The 13,916-nt window shown below is 37.1% G+C and overlaps 2 protein-coding genes across 4 annotated transcripts in view; one reads left to right on the forward strand and one right to left on the reverse strand.

Moving 5' to 3' along the window:
- The window catches only part of mim (missing-in-metastasis), a 142,019-nt gene that overhangs the window by 122,658 nt on the left and 5,445 nt on the right, over positions 1–13,916 (forward strand). For 2 of the 3 annotated variants that reach the window (XM_034970359.2, XM_069499603.1), the window contains 7 exons: positions 5,865–5,982; positions 6,605–6,796; positions 7,881–7,987; positions 8,720–8,819; positions 9,314–9,658; positions 10,192–10,320; positions 10,857–10,988. In XM_034970359.2, coding sequence (XP_034826250.1) covers positions 5,865–5,982; positions 6,605–6,796; positions 7,881–7,987; positions 8,720–8,819; positions 9,314–9,658; positions 10,192–10,320; positions 10,857–10,988 — 1,123 coding nt within the window. The remainder of the gene's footprint in view (positions 1–5,864; positions 5,983–6,604; positions 6,797–7,880; positions 7,988–8,719; positions 8,820–9,313; positions 9,659–10,191; positions 10,321–10,856; positions 10,989–13,916) is intronic. The other variant, XM_034970360.2, reaches the window with a different exon arrangement.
- LOC117983758 (uncharacterized) lies at positions 600–4,671 on the reverse strand. Its single transcript, XM_034970378.2, has 5 exons — positions 4,522–4,671; positions 3,122–3,154; positions 1,811–2,000; positions 1,359–1,498; positions 600–879 (listed from the first exon to the last, which is right to left on the reverse strand). The coding sequence occupies exons 1-5, from the start codon at positions 4,560–4,562 to the stop codon at positions 798–800; spliced, it is 486 nt and encodes a 161-aa protein (XP_034826269.1). The 5' UTR covers positions 4,563–4,671; the 3' UTR covers positions 600–797.

A 13,916-nucleotide genomic window follows, 5' to 3' on the forward strand; every position in this document is an offset into this window, starting at 1 on the left:
AGTACGATTTTAGTTCTTATTTGAATGTAAGGTGAACCGTACTTTTGACATGACAGTTGCCAGCAGTTGACCAATAGAGTTAAAATGGCGCGTGAGGAGTCATTTTTTGCGACCTTACACGTAATAATTTTTGAATCAGATTTCACTTCATGTTTTGGGTCTTTTTATAAGTCGATGCCACCGATAACTGCTTCCAATAGTAGATGTAGTGGAGGCAAATGTTCATCATTATAACAGTATCAGTAATAAGGAACCCACTCAAAATTACAAGAAAATCATTCTATTTTTAATAGAAATAAAGTTCAATTTTTATTGGCAAGTCCTATCATGGAATTATTTTACCATGTCATATTCGAACTTAACTCTTTTAATTTTGCTGCAATTAAATTTAAACTTTATTTTGCAGAGGTTAAGATTAATTTTCCATTTGTGTTGTATCACGACGCAACACTGTAGTTGGTTTGCACTTTAAGAACTTTCTTTTGGTAGCATATTGTTTTCGACAGAATTATTAGCACTATTGCAGTAGAACCAAATAAAGACAAGTTAAAAAAGAATACGTAGCAAAAGTGCAACCAGAGATTAATAAAAAAACAGTGTTACTTTAGACTAATTATATTGAATGCCTTATAACATTTTTGTTTACAAAACGACATAAAAACACATCTACCCCAACAATCCTAGACAAGAGAAATATACGAGACACGAAAACAATATTCTCACACTTTGAATCGAGGAAAAATATTCTAAAGTTCAACCTTTTACACTAAAAATGGCTTAATTATATATAGCTTAGTTTAGTTCATCGCATTAAAAACTCTCATGCTTGTCTTTTTATCAAAATAATATGTTGGTTTTTCGCGTCTATGTCTTGTAGATCTGAAAGAGTTAAATACACATTTATTTTATTATCTTTATAATATACCTATTACTCGATGATGCCCATGACTTTTTTTAAATCCCGCTGGAACTCTTTGATTTTCTGGACAACTTAGGATAGAAGCTATGCCCATTCCAAACAGCTAAATCGGTTCAGTCTTTGTGGCGGGAAGTAATAACAATATGTAATATTATATTAAAGGTACCTAAATTGATTGATTGTCTGACATAATATACATTAGAGCGTAGAGCGATATAGCGTAGAGCTCAAAGAGGTGGGTCTAGAAACTATACTAGTAAAATAGACGTCTTTCCTTATAACGTAGACTCTTACGTTACATAACAAAAAGATAATCTTCAGAAATCTACTCGATCGAAGCCGGAGTAGGTCAGCTAGTTTAGAATTTATAGTATACGCGTCAAAAACCTTCACGATGGGGGTTTAAATTCAAAATGTATGAACACTATTTGCCACTTACAATTTTTCCCAATGAAACTTGGCTGCCAGCGATTCTGAAATTTGTCCTTCCTTAAGTTGCTTCTTAACTACTCTCTCAACCAGACGCAGAGAAGAGAAAATGTTCTGCACGTTCGACGGTTGACGGGCTCGAGATGTCGTCTGAAATAGACTTGTCTTTTTTCATCAAGGGTGAAATAATTAAATTACTACTTTGAATTAAATCCATTTCATCCAAACTTCATAGTCTCGGATCGTTCCTCCCTGTGTCGGGGCCAATATTCAGAGAAACTTTCAGCTTTTATAAAATAACGAAGGTCTGGCACGCGCTTGATCTTAGTCCATTAGGGCACTCGGGTACAAACTAAAAACTGGACTTGATGAATTTACTTAAACGGTTAATTTCAGTTTGATTTCAAACGAAACCCACGTCTACATTTCGTATGCAGCAAAAATTTTTTAAGAAATTCTTACCATAATTTCAACGGCGTCAAAGAGTTTACTCAGTTCCTTCTTCTCTCGTTCATTAAGAGTTGGATCTTGCCAATTAAAGACACCGCTCTCTTTTAACTTCCTCTTGACTGTCTCGAGCGTTATCGGCGGGCTTTGATCGAGGATTTCGCCCGATTTGTATGCAGCCTTCGCATCTTCCATTTCTTGAGGACTAGATATTAGATGCAATTACAGTAACCGGCAGTAAATATTGTACATCGACCTTTAGAAAGGGATTTTGGCTTCGTAGAGCGTTATTGCTGTGTTACTCATACCTATGTGACGTTTTGTCGGTCTCAACGACAGAGACAACGCTCTACGAAACCGCTATCTCTTTCTAATGGTCGATGTGCAATATTTCCTGCCGGGTACTGTATGTGTTTTGTTTTTATGGTAATACTGAGATAATGCCTGCGACTTCGTTCGCGTGGAATTAGTTTTTCAGAATCCTGTGGGAACTTTTTGATTTTTCGGAATAAAAAGTACATTTCATGGGATGCAATCTATCTCTGTACCTTTCCTTGGTTACGCGGATGGTGCGTAATAAGCTAGCAGACATTATTATAATATTATTATGGATTATGGATTTAGGAATGATCGCTATCTTTCCATTTGTAACTTATTCTAAGTGTTCCAACTACGTATTAACCTGTGTGAGCTGCGCAGTTTTTCGTGACTATCGCGACTATTCAACTTTCAAGTAACCGTAACAAGACGGAAAATCAATTTATTTTGGGGTGAGATGGGAAAGGTCGACTGAAATGCGTATTCGTAATAATAATAATTGGGCGGCGCAATTTTTCGTGCCTGTTCAGTTGACCGAAGCTAGATCGAACCTAACTACCTAACCTGGCTAACCTAACCACTAGGCTATCACAGCTTAAACGTGAAAGTAAGGTGAAACTGTACTTACAGTTTAACCTGAAAACCTAAAATTGGTCATACACGATACGAGGTATACCTGCCCCCGATTGTGTAAGAAAAACGTTCTTAAAGAAAAATCTATTAATCGTAATCGACAGCAAATTCAGCCCCCTTGATTGGTGAATCAATCAAGGGGTGCAATTTGCTACCGATTACCATGTATACATTTTTCTTTTACAATCGGGGGGACTGATACCTACCTATATATCTAGGTATATTATGACCTATTTTATTGTCCAACCGAAAAACAAATTCCTGTCTTTTAATATGCGTCAAAACAAAGTAGTAATTTTTATAAGTCGCCCTTCTTAACTTATGTTTACTCGTAAGAACTTAATTATGGGTTTAACCATTAATTCGATTACTCACCATGCTGAAGTAATAAAAACGTTTGCGGCAATTCTGTAACAAAACAAATCGATTTTCATACTTTTGAACTAGAAATGTTAATATACCTTGATAATGGCGATTCGTTATATGGTCATGGTGTCATCAGGTGGGTCAAAATAGTGCTAAAAGTGTGATTTTTTCCTGTACTTGGCAAGTGGCGGAGCCGTCAGTACACGCACAGTTATTACCTATAATTTGTATAGCGATTACCACGTCGAAAGTCTTTAAAGCATAACTGCCCGCACGCGCGAGTGGCACCAATGGCACAAAAGGCGGAACAACTTGACACCGCGATCGTGGACCAGTAGGCGTTTGAGGGAGGGAGTCCGTATCAGAAACGAACGTCTGACCCAGAAAGGGAAGAAAGACTCAAAGGGCAAGGACAGAGATATATAATTTGTAGGTAGTCAATAAGGCGCCCCCGGGTAACACGCCAAGAGCAAGTACCGGGGGGCTCGTCCGCGATTTGGCCCATATAACCGAGAGGTTGTTTGGACCATGGGAGGTGGAAAGTTGTCCGCACCACGTATGCGACAAATCATTAACATTTTAAATCCGTGCTGCTAAGCGAGTTGGCGTTCCGATATATCGCTCATTTCCATCTTAAGCTGAGATCTATAAGGCATAATATGAACAAACTAGCTTTCAATTAAAACAAAGACTGCCATAAATATGTCTCGTTTTAGCTTAGTAAAGGTTGATCGAATCACAGCCTTAGATTGCGTCGTCACTTACGTCGTCGAACAGTAAATAATATCATAACTATCGATTAGTAAGTCGTTACAAATTATAAATGAATGATTTCAAGTATTTTGGAACTAAATCAATTTAGTTGTCAGACAGAACACTTACATTTTCGTGTAGGTAGCTGTTAAGCACTTATCAGTTTTCATAGGTGAAAGGCGAGTAGAATATTGAAACCTTTTACTGAATATTATGAGTTAAAAAATATCTACTTATTTTATTTATAGTTATTAAGAACCATGACTAAGTATGCTGAACGACTTATTTTAAACTAGGTAACGCCCGCGATTTTGTTCGAATGGATTTAGGTTTTTTACAAATCCCGTGGAAACTGATTTTTCAGAATAAAAAATAGCCTGTGTCTATCTCCGGGATGCAAGCTTCTCTAATCTAAGTAAGAAGATACGGAATAGCTATAGACGATAGGTTCTGGTATCAGTCAATTTCGTTAACCATAAGTGATGAACGCCGGATGAGTAGAGAAATGTACAGATATTTGTCACGCAAACATCATTGTGTTATACGGTTTGTAATCCATCGTCACTGTAGTGACTGCAGCAAAACAGACGGCAAAACCTATCGTCTAAGCGACCCTTTATCTGTTAACGAATTATCTTGTTCATAAAGTTACTCACATAATATTAAAAATGACGATAAAATGTTCTATAGTTTTCATTATTTTCTGGCGAAAATTCCAATGCACTCACATCGATACACCGGCAACGACTGAGAAAATTCGATGCGGATTGTAAAATTTACGGTTATATGCCTGCCATTCAGGTATACTGAAGTTGCGCGATTGAAATACTTTGATGCTTGGGTATTTTAATGGACGTTATGGATGTTTTTAATATGTTGAAGCAATCTCAGTATTTGTTTATTACTAAGGGCTTTATGTTTGAACGACGGATGTCTATACTGTATTGTTGTGTATAGAACTTTTTCTGTTGTTTGCTGAATTTTTGAGTTTATATATTTTAAATGAGACGGAATGGAAATGATGTAATACGCGTTTGAGGAAGAAGATTGAAGTTTTATGTCAGTGTTGTATGTTATTATGTTAGATTTTGATGCGTTTTTGGCATTACAGATCCTAAGATTCATTTGCGTTTATTAGCGAGCGTTGCGATTGTGGGTTACTTCTATATACTTGAGTTATTATAAACTAACTGTCTGTGGTCACAACGGTGTATACATGGGTATATTTGGGATTAAAACATATCCTCACTTTATAGATTCTTTGAGATCCTCGTCAGTGAATACTAAGATTTCGTTCTCAAAATATTTAAGAGTATAAAAGTACTGATATTCTTTAGCTATACTTTTATATTTTATTCTCAAGATCATACGATTTCACTACACAAATTCAAAGTAAAGCATGGTAGATAAAAACCCATTGTTCGAACTCTACAAGAAGATTAAACATAAACATGTATTATAAGACTTATGTACACAAATTATATCAGTTCACACAACTATCGAATAGTGAATACCCCGGTAACTTTTGCTACTTACAACAACACATCTACACAAATAAATGATATCAAAGTGTCCTTGTCTTATTTGGAAGTAATTGCATTTTCTGAACTATACGTTATTTGCACGTTATCAAAACTGAAACACCGGTTTTTAACGGATTGCGAAGGAAAGGAGACGTAGTAGGTTCTCAATTTGAAGCGTTTTTTGATTACCTACGTTACTCTACTCTATAACTCCATCAATGAACCGATTCCCAAGATTCTTTTGTTTGAAAGGATTCGTTTCTTTGAAATTGATGATACGTTTATTTGAAAAGATGTACCGTCAAGTCGGTCACAGTAATATTTTAGTAAGAATCTAATAAATGTTTTCGGATATATAGGACTCCTTAATGGAGTAGGTAAGAGTTGGTAAAACGCTCGTACATAGTGAATAACATGTAGTACATGCATACCACAGTCTATAACGAGATTTGCACTTTGTTTTTATGTCAATCCAGGTTTGTTCAGAAAGCAGTGCGAGCGAATCTTCTTTGGAGTCTTCAAGTGGTTACGGGAGTCAAGGAGCATTCGCGGGTGAAGACCATGGGCACCAACACATGATGCCTCATCCAGATGGTATGCCAATGTAGATCTTATTGTGTAACTTATAATGAAGCATTTTCTGTAGACGTTTTTGCGTGTTATTAATTTGGTTGCTCATTGTTTTAAATGTCCTGTGATATTAGATTTAAATAGTGTAAATATTATTGCTTTTTCCTTTGATTATATTTTTAGTTCTTTTTTGTGTAACTGTTAAACTGCAACTCTTTTTTTGAATTTTTGATACGATTTTATATCCATTATTGCACAGTATTTTTGTGTTTTTCGTATAATTGGGTAGCTGACTGATATGATATGAAAATAATGCTGGCTTAACTGATGGTCGGAGAATATGTATCTTTTTGGCGGTTTTCTTGCAAGGATATAAGTAGTTAAAGACCAGGAAAGTGACATAGCTACTTTTCATCCTTCTAAATCAAAGAGTTCCGACAGGATATTAAGAACCTATATCCACGCGGGTGAAGTCGCGGACATCAGCCAGTTTTAATAAACCCAAACCACGTGAACGAAGGCGTGGGCATCATCTACTAGCCAATACGTTAAATGAAAATGAATATAAATATTACGTCAACTACTCAATTAGGCTCGTTTGTTCGTTTTGATGCTTTGCATGCGATTTATTTGCGTACAACCACAGTCGAGTCGGAGATCGTCACGTTGCGAAGGGACAGCGAGAGCTCGGTAGCGGCGGCGAGGGAGACCTTTTCCATATCCTTGGGCAGCTTAGAGGAGGCGGTCCGCTCCTTGGACGAGGCCACTGAAGCGCCCACATTTGCTACGATAGGCAAAAAACCAGCGGTGCCGAAACGACGCCCAGTTTCCATGTCAGGTAAGGTTTTATTCTGCCATCAAAGTATTGCCAGAGTTAGGTAATTCTCGCTCGTTAAATAATTAGGATCAATCCTAAATCGACGATATGTGTAATATTAGGCTATGGTGACGTGAAATCAAAGAAAAATAGGACTACCTGCCTCAAATGTACTAGCATTTGACGCCTGCCCGTGACGCCGAGCCGAAGCCTCGATGTTTTGTTAGAAGTTCCTTAACTGTCGTGAACTATGTATTGCTTCATATAAAATCGATACCATTTCATATTAACGCTTCTGTTAATAAAAAGGTTAGAGGTTACATGTTACCCAAGTTGACAGTTGTCAATCACTGTCGGATGAATACGAAGGCTTATGTCTTGATAAAACCATTTAATTTATTATTCTATAGGTACAACCAAATAAAATGGATTAAGACGTAATTTTATTTTTAACCGACATCATACTATGTTCACTTTCCCAACACATTATTATTTAGTACTTTATGTATGTATGTAAATGTTGTGTGGTGCAGGCCGCCGGATTAAGGTGGGTCTTAGCTAAATGTAGCTGTTAGTTTATATTATAATTTGAACAATTACAAAAACGCGTTTAGTCAGTTTTATGTTTGTAATATCTATTTGTGTTGATGGAGTTGGCAATGTTTTTGCGTCGAACGATCTCGGGCACGGGCTTTTTACTTTTGGAGCTATGTTTGTTTTAAGAAATTAAGTACTTGCTTTAACGGTGAAGAAAAACATCGTGAGAAAACTGATACGAGTGTAAATTTTCATCATTATAATTATCAACATGTTTCTGTCTTTTTTTATTGCTTTATAGGCTTGCGCTTGACGACAATCACGCTTAAAAAGCAATGATGAAGGTCTAGGTTGGAGCGCGTTTGCCCAAAAGATGCCTATTCTTTCTTGTTTTAAATATATTCTGGTTATACGTGGCAGGAAACACGGACGCCGGAAGGGCATTCCACACCTTAGCGGTTCGTATCTACTGCGTGACGTAGGTCTTTCTGAAAGCGCGCCAGTACACTGTCTCCTTAGCCCTTCTCATGTAAACTTAGGGTTTCAATAACACCTGTACAATCCCCAGCTTCAGTATGGTCTCGCCGCGGCTCCTCGTCGTCGGTGGGCAAGCCGCCACCGCCGGTGCGGCGATCCTCTTCCATCTCACGACCACAGCGACCGCCTTATCCTCAGGTTAGTACATAGTACAGCCCTGTTAACAAGAGCTGGTATATACCACACATTCACACATTGCGCTTTTGTAGTGTAAAGTCGGCTTATGAACGTGACAGGGTGAGTTATTCCTTTTTTTAACTATTACATATGTATAATGTAATACTGCTAATACAGTGTGAACTTTTGTTTTTAAACCCATTCGTTGGTCAATCGATAAATGTGCATTTTGAGTTAGAATAAATGCTTTCTGAAAAAATTGGATTTGGCAAAACGTTGAGGCAAGAGTCTATATTGTATTTTGATATTTCACGCATCATAACGTGATGGAAGTAATCTTTTTATGAAGAAATTAAAATTGTCTACATTTACAGATTATATTATTTATACCGTAGAAACGATATTTATCTAGGTGCGGCAGGTAACGCACCGAAAACAACTTAAGCACAACCTAGTTAAATTAATATAAATCGATTTTTAGACCATACTTTATAATAAAAAAGTTTGTAGGAATAAGTACTGTGAACGTACTAGCTCTTGTTCCTACCGGTACCACAGTGTATAATTTGCCGTCCTGTTTATTAAAAGTGGTTAGCGCCAAAAAGTAGCTTTTGAGTCATCAACAAAAACGAGCAAATCAAAAACTACTTTCTAAATTTTTTTGATGATGTGAACACAAGAAACGGAATTACAAACTCTGATGTAATTAATGTGATGTGCTTTTCATGTAATTTTTGTGGTGTTTGATTTCAGAATAACATGGCGGGATCACAAGTGAACACAAACGATACAGAACACTTGCCACCGCCGCCCGCTTTCCTTTTAGAACCTGAAAATGAAACAACCAACGCAGGTACTTTGAATAAGTTAGATATTGACTATTAGGTTTTTAAAATAAATAAAATCTTTAATGAAAGGGATTTTAGATTTTGGCTACCGTTCTACTTCAATTTACATGAGGCAGAGTCCACCTAACACCCTTTTAGATCTCTTGCTCCCACAGTTTTAAGACTTGCGCATTTAGCTACTCAAATTTAGGCGTTATTTCGTTACAGTAAAGTGCAATTTTATTTATATAAAACTCTGTGGTGTGGCCTGTGTGTGAGCTTCTGTTTGTTTGGGACACTTTGAGTATGATTGTATGTCTTGCTGATATACTAAGATATTCTGAATAATTCTGTTGTACACAATCCCTAAACTAAACGAATATGGCTAAACTAATATGGCTACCACTTTCATAACTCTTCCGGCGGAAAAGGATAGCATTTAGACCTGGCAATTTAGTTGAGTTTGGTACAAAATAATTTTACTAACTAAAATGTTGTAATGTCACAAAATTTGTTTCAGGCCATCAAACCATAAACGTAGCTGAAACAGTTAAGCAGTTAACAGAATTAAAACACATGCCGGCATCGCCCGGTCTGGTCCGTCGCACTCTCCAAAACCAAAGTCAAAACCAGACCCAGAACCAAAACCAAAATTACGGCAACCAACAGAGTCCCACCCAACTGAGTACATTCCAACAGGCAAAGAGCAACTTTTCTTCCAGCGTGAGCCTGAATAATACGGGGAATTTGAACCCTATATACGGACAGACGGGTAATAGGATTATGGCGTATGTGGAAAATTCCATGTTCGTTAGGAAGAATAGTTTGAACAGCTCGAATACGGAACTGTATAGTGGGAATTCGGGTGAGTAAATAAAAAGATTCAATGTCCGGTTCACTTGTAAAACCAAATACTAGGTGCTTTTGTAAATTGCAAAAAGTTAATTTTACGGATTCGATACAATTTTGAAGTTCTTATGAAATGAGACATGCCGGTCCAAATGCATGTTTATTAACATGGCCTTGACTTGACAGCTGCTGCTGACTTCACCCACAAACATATTTTCATGTCAGGGTTTTATCAGCATTAATCGGAGGGGGATGTATTTGAAATGCTCTTGGCTTTATTAGCAAGATGATCAGATTAAAAATTAGAATATTTTCTAATATTTAATCTGATCATCTTGCGTTTATTAACGTTTATTAACGTTTTTTCTCACTTTCTTTCAATTGATATACCTAATATAATACCAACAATATTAATTGATATATTTCCATTTTATCGAACTTAATCAGAAAACATGATTAGACATAATGAAAAAGAAGAAGTTTCAAAATCTTTGTTGTGATATTTTACAAATAAAATCTCATCGCTTATGTTTATTTTTGTATTTTTAGGCGGCATCTATGGTGAGACCAAAGGATCGCCGATCGGTTCTACACCAACTACGCCTAGTTATGGAGAAACTAACACTTTCTCAAGCTTTGGACCACGAGTCACCAATGATTCTCATTACGGACAGACTGGTAAGATTCTAATAAATGTATATTTTATAAACGCGTTTCATTGAACTATCGCAGCGTTAATTTACCTGCTTTTTACCAATTAGTTAATTTAATACTACAGTATACTCTAATATAGGTACCCTTTCTCTCTCTAATGAAATTAAGATTTCGGCGAATGCCGTGTAGGAGTGCACCTCCGTTGCATTTCTCAAGTCACGTGAGTAAGCCCGGCCTGTTGAGAGCTCTAAAATTAGCGCCATTCTTTTCATAATGTTTGATTTTATTATCTTTATCTAAATATACAAAAGGAAAAGGTGACTGACTGACTGACTGACTGACTGACTGATCTATCAACGCACAGCTCAAACTACTGGACGTATCGGGCTGAAATTTGGCATGCAGATAGCTATTATGACGTAGGCATCCGCTAAGAAAGGATTTTTGAAAATTCAAACCCCAAGGGGGTGAAATAGGGGTTTGAAATTTGTTTAGTCCACGCGGACAAAGTCGCGAGCATAAGCTAGTTATTAAATATTGATCATTTGTGATGATTTTAGGATTTAAGCTGCAGCAAGAGAAGTATGGCACCGGCAAATGCATCTACGCGCAGCCGTCGCAGCTGTCGCCCGGCCCCCTCGTGCGGCGCCTCACCGCGCGCTCGCACAGCGCTGAACGACACCACACTGAACGTGGGTACACTATTATACCTTTAGGGTGCGATTCCGTTGAAGCGGAGCTGAACGGAGCCGTGAATTACCGATAAATCAGATTATTGAAAAATGACGTTATAAAAATCTATAATATAAAAATGATTCACTAAATGTGTTGCTCATCGCAAATCTCGAGAACAGCTGAACCGATTTCGCTAATTCTTTTTTTATAATATTCCTTGAAGTACGAGAATGGTTCTTACGGAAAGAAAAAATTAAAAAAATTGAATCGACTGTTAGGCGGAACGAAGTTCGCCAGGGCAGCTAGTCAAACAGTAAACATTAGTCGAAACACCCTCTCTGCTTCAGTAGAAACACATCCTTAGGCTATGGACAAATCTAGCGGAATTTTGATCCCACCGCCACCGCCACATCAGAGCGAAATAATTTCTTTTGGGACCATAACGCAAACAGTAGAAAACACAGAATCATACAGAAAAAAATTAAGGTCATAAATCCTTAGTCTTAAAACTTTCTTTCATTCCATGTATTTCAACCGTGAAAACCATCGCCATTTCTTTATAAAAGAAAAACTTGAAAGTTGATGAAAATCCGCGTCAGTTGAATAATGTCCCGCGGGGCGATTACGTAAAACGTTGCAGTAGCAACGGCAACGCGACAGCAGTAGCGATGCGACAGTTCATTTGCTGTCTCTCTTCTTATTTTGCTTTGTGGCTATTGCTCTCTCTCTGTAGCCGCTATTTGTCACGTGTGACGTTTGACAGCAATGACCGCGAGATTTAGGCCTGTAGCAAGCCTGTCGCAAGATACGTAATCACCCCGCCGACGCAAGATACGTAATCACCCCGCCGACGCAAGATACGTAATCACCCCGCCGCACAGTGAATCGCCTAGAACAAGCTAGGTGGACAAAAGTCAATTCAAAGAATCACTTAATTGATGGTCATTTGTCACTAATGATTACCCAGGGATCATTAATCCAGGTAATAATTACGCCAAACATTCCATTACGATAAGTTATACACATTTGAAGTCAGGTGTTAAGGTAATTACATTTACGTAAACAATTTAGTTGCAATTGTGCAGTGCTTTCGAGAACACCTATTAAAATTTGTGCTGAATATTATAGTTTCTGCTATGATGGATTTTACTTTAGAGGGTAAGTACTTTCTTATTTTACTTCAAATTGATTCTAATAACAGATAATGTGTAGTCTAAAATTTTTTGAACAAAACACTCAAAAAAATGTCGTCTTTTTTAAATATCTTTATGTCCAAGGAATGTAACTTTTTGTATCCACATGTATCCAGTCTAATTTTTTTATATAATATAGCTACTACTCTAAGCTTCAATATGATATATAATTTTAATACTACAACGATTCCAATTCATCGTAATAAATTGTTTTCAGAACACGTGCATTCCATTTCGAAAATAGAATTTTTCGAAGAGTGGCGGAAACATGCCAAAGAAGAGAGAAATGCTCGTCTAATGAGTTTTATTACTGAAAAATTTTCTATAACTGATATGACTCCTGACTCACGGAGGAGTATTCAGTCACAAATAGCAAGTGTTTCGTCAAAATTATCTGAAAAGTGGGCTGCATCGAAAATGGTGGAGGATCGTTTTCTTCAGAAAAATAAAAGTTGGCTCGAGGGGACAGACATACAATTTAAAGTTAGCATACACCAGGCTTGTCCTTCCACATCATCTGAAGGAAGTCGGCCTCAAGGGAGACCTAAAAAGAATTTTGAAGAAACATCTTTCAAAACCAAAAAACGCACGGTTGAAGATTTAGTGCAATCGCGCAGTGCTTGTGAGTTAACTACAGCTGCGGAAGTGGCACATCGTTTGTCGGGTCACAGAAACGTAGCTTCTTTGATAAGAAGTTCGGAATCTCCAGAAAAAAGGAAATCTGGTGGTGATGTTTGTAGTGGTAGGCGATTAAATATTGACGAGGCATTAGCTTATTATGTAGATTCTAGGTGTACTAGTCACGCTTATAAAAAGACGCGAAAGTGGTCATTAAAGGCGGGACATGAAGTGTTTCCATCTTATCATAGTCTCTGTAAAGCCAAAAAATCGTGCTATCCTTCGCAGGAAGACATTTCCGTGACCGAAACGCGCGCTGATATTAAGCTTCAAGCTATTTTGAATAAAACTGTTGAACGTTTGATTGAAGTGCAGACTTGTTGTATATGCTCTTGATAACATCCGATCCTATAATAAACTCACTCAGAGAAGTGCCAAGAAAGAAGACTGAGAAATTACCAGTAGAAGTACTAAATTTGATTGTCCCTCCTTCAATACCAACACATCAGATATCACGTAATATTCAACCGTGTGATGAAGAAGATTACGTGATATCTGATTCGTCTGATTGTGAAAGTGATGATGAGTGCTCTGATTAATTATATTATTGTATACTTTTAGGTTTTGTTTATTTTAAGGTAGTTTTAAGTGATTTTAACTGGTATTTTATGTTGTGTTTTATTTTCTTCTTTAACTTGTTATTATATTACTGATTTTAATCGTATTATTTTTTACACCAAATTTGATTTTTTATTTAAAAAAATTCTGAAACCTTTAAATAATTATTTATTTATAATTTATGCAGTATCACAACAAAATATCATTTTTCATAGCTATAATAATTAGAATCCACAAAAAAATGTTTTTGTCCAGCTAGCTTGTTCTAGACGATTCACTGTGCGCCGACGCAAGATACGTAATCACCCCGCCGCGCCGGACGCACGGGTAAATGCACGCGGACGACGTTTTGTCAGCACTCTGCACACATTATGACGCTCAGTATAACCTTAGAACTACACATTTTGTATCGGAACTCGAACGCGCTATATTATGTGTTTAATGCATTCAATACGGTCGAGGCGAGGACGGGGCTTTTGACTATGGACAATCTGGACTCTGATTCTGTAGCTGTTA

This window comes from Maniola hyperantus, chromosome 7, assembly GCF_902806685.2.
Source record: "Maniola hyperantus chromosome 7, iAphHyp1.2, whole genome shotgun sequence".
Classification (NCBI taxonomy): Eukaryota; Metazoa; Arthropoda; class Insecta; order Lepidoptera; family Nymphalidae; genus Maniola; species Maniola hyperantus.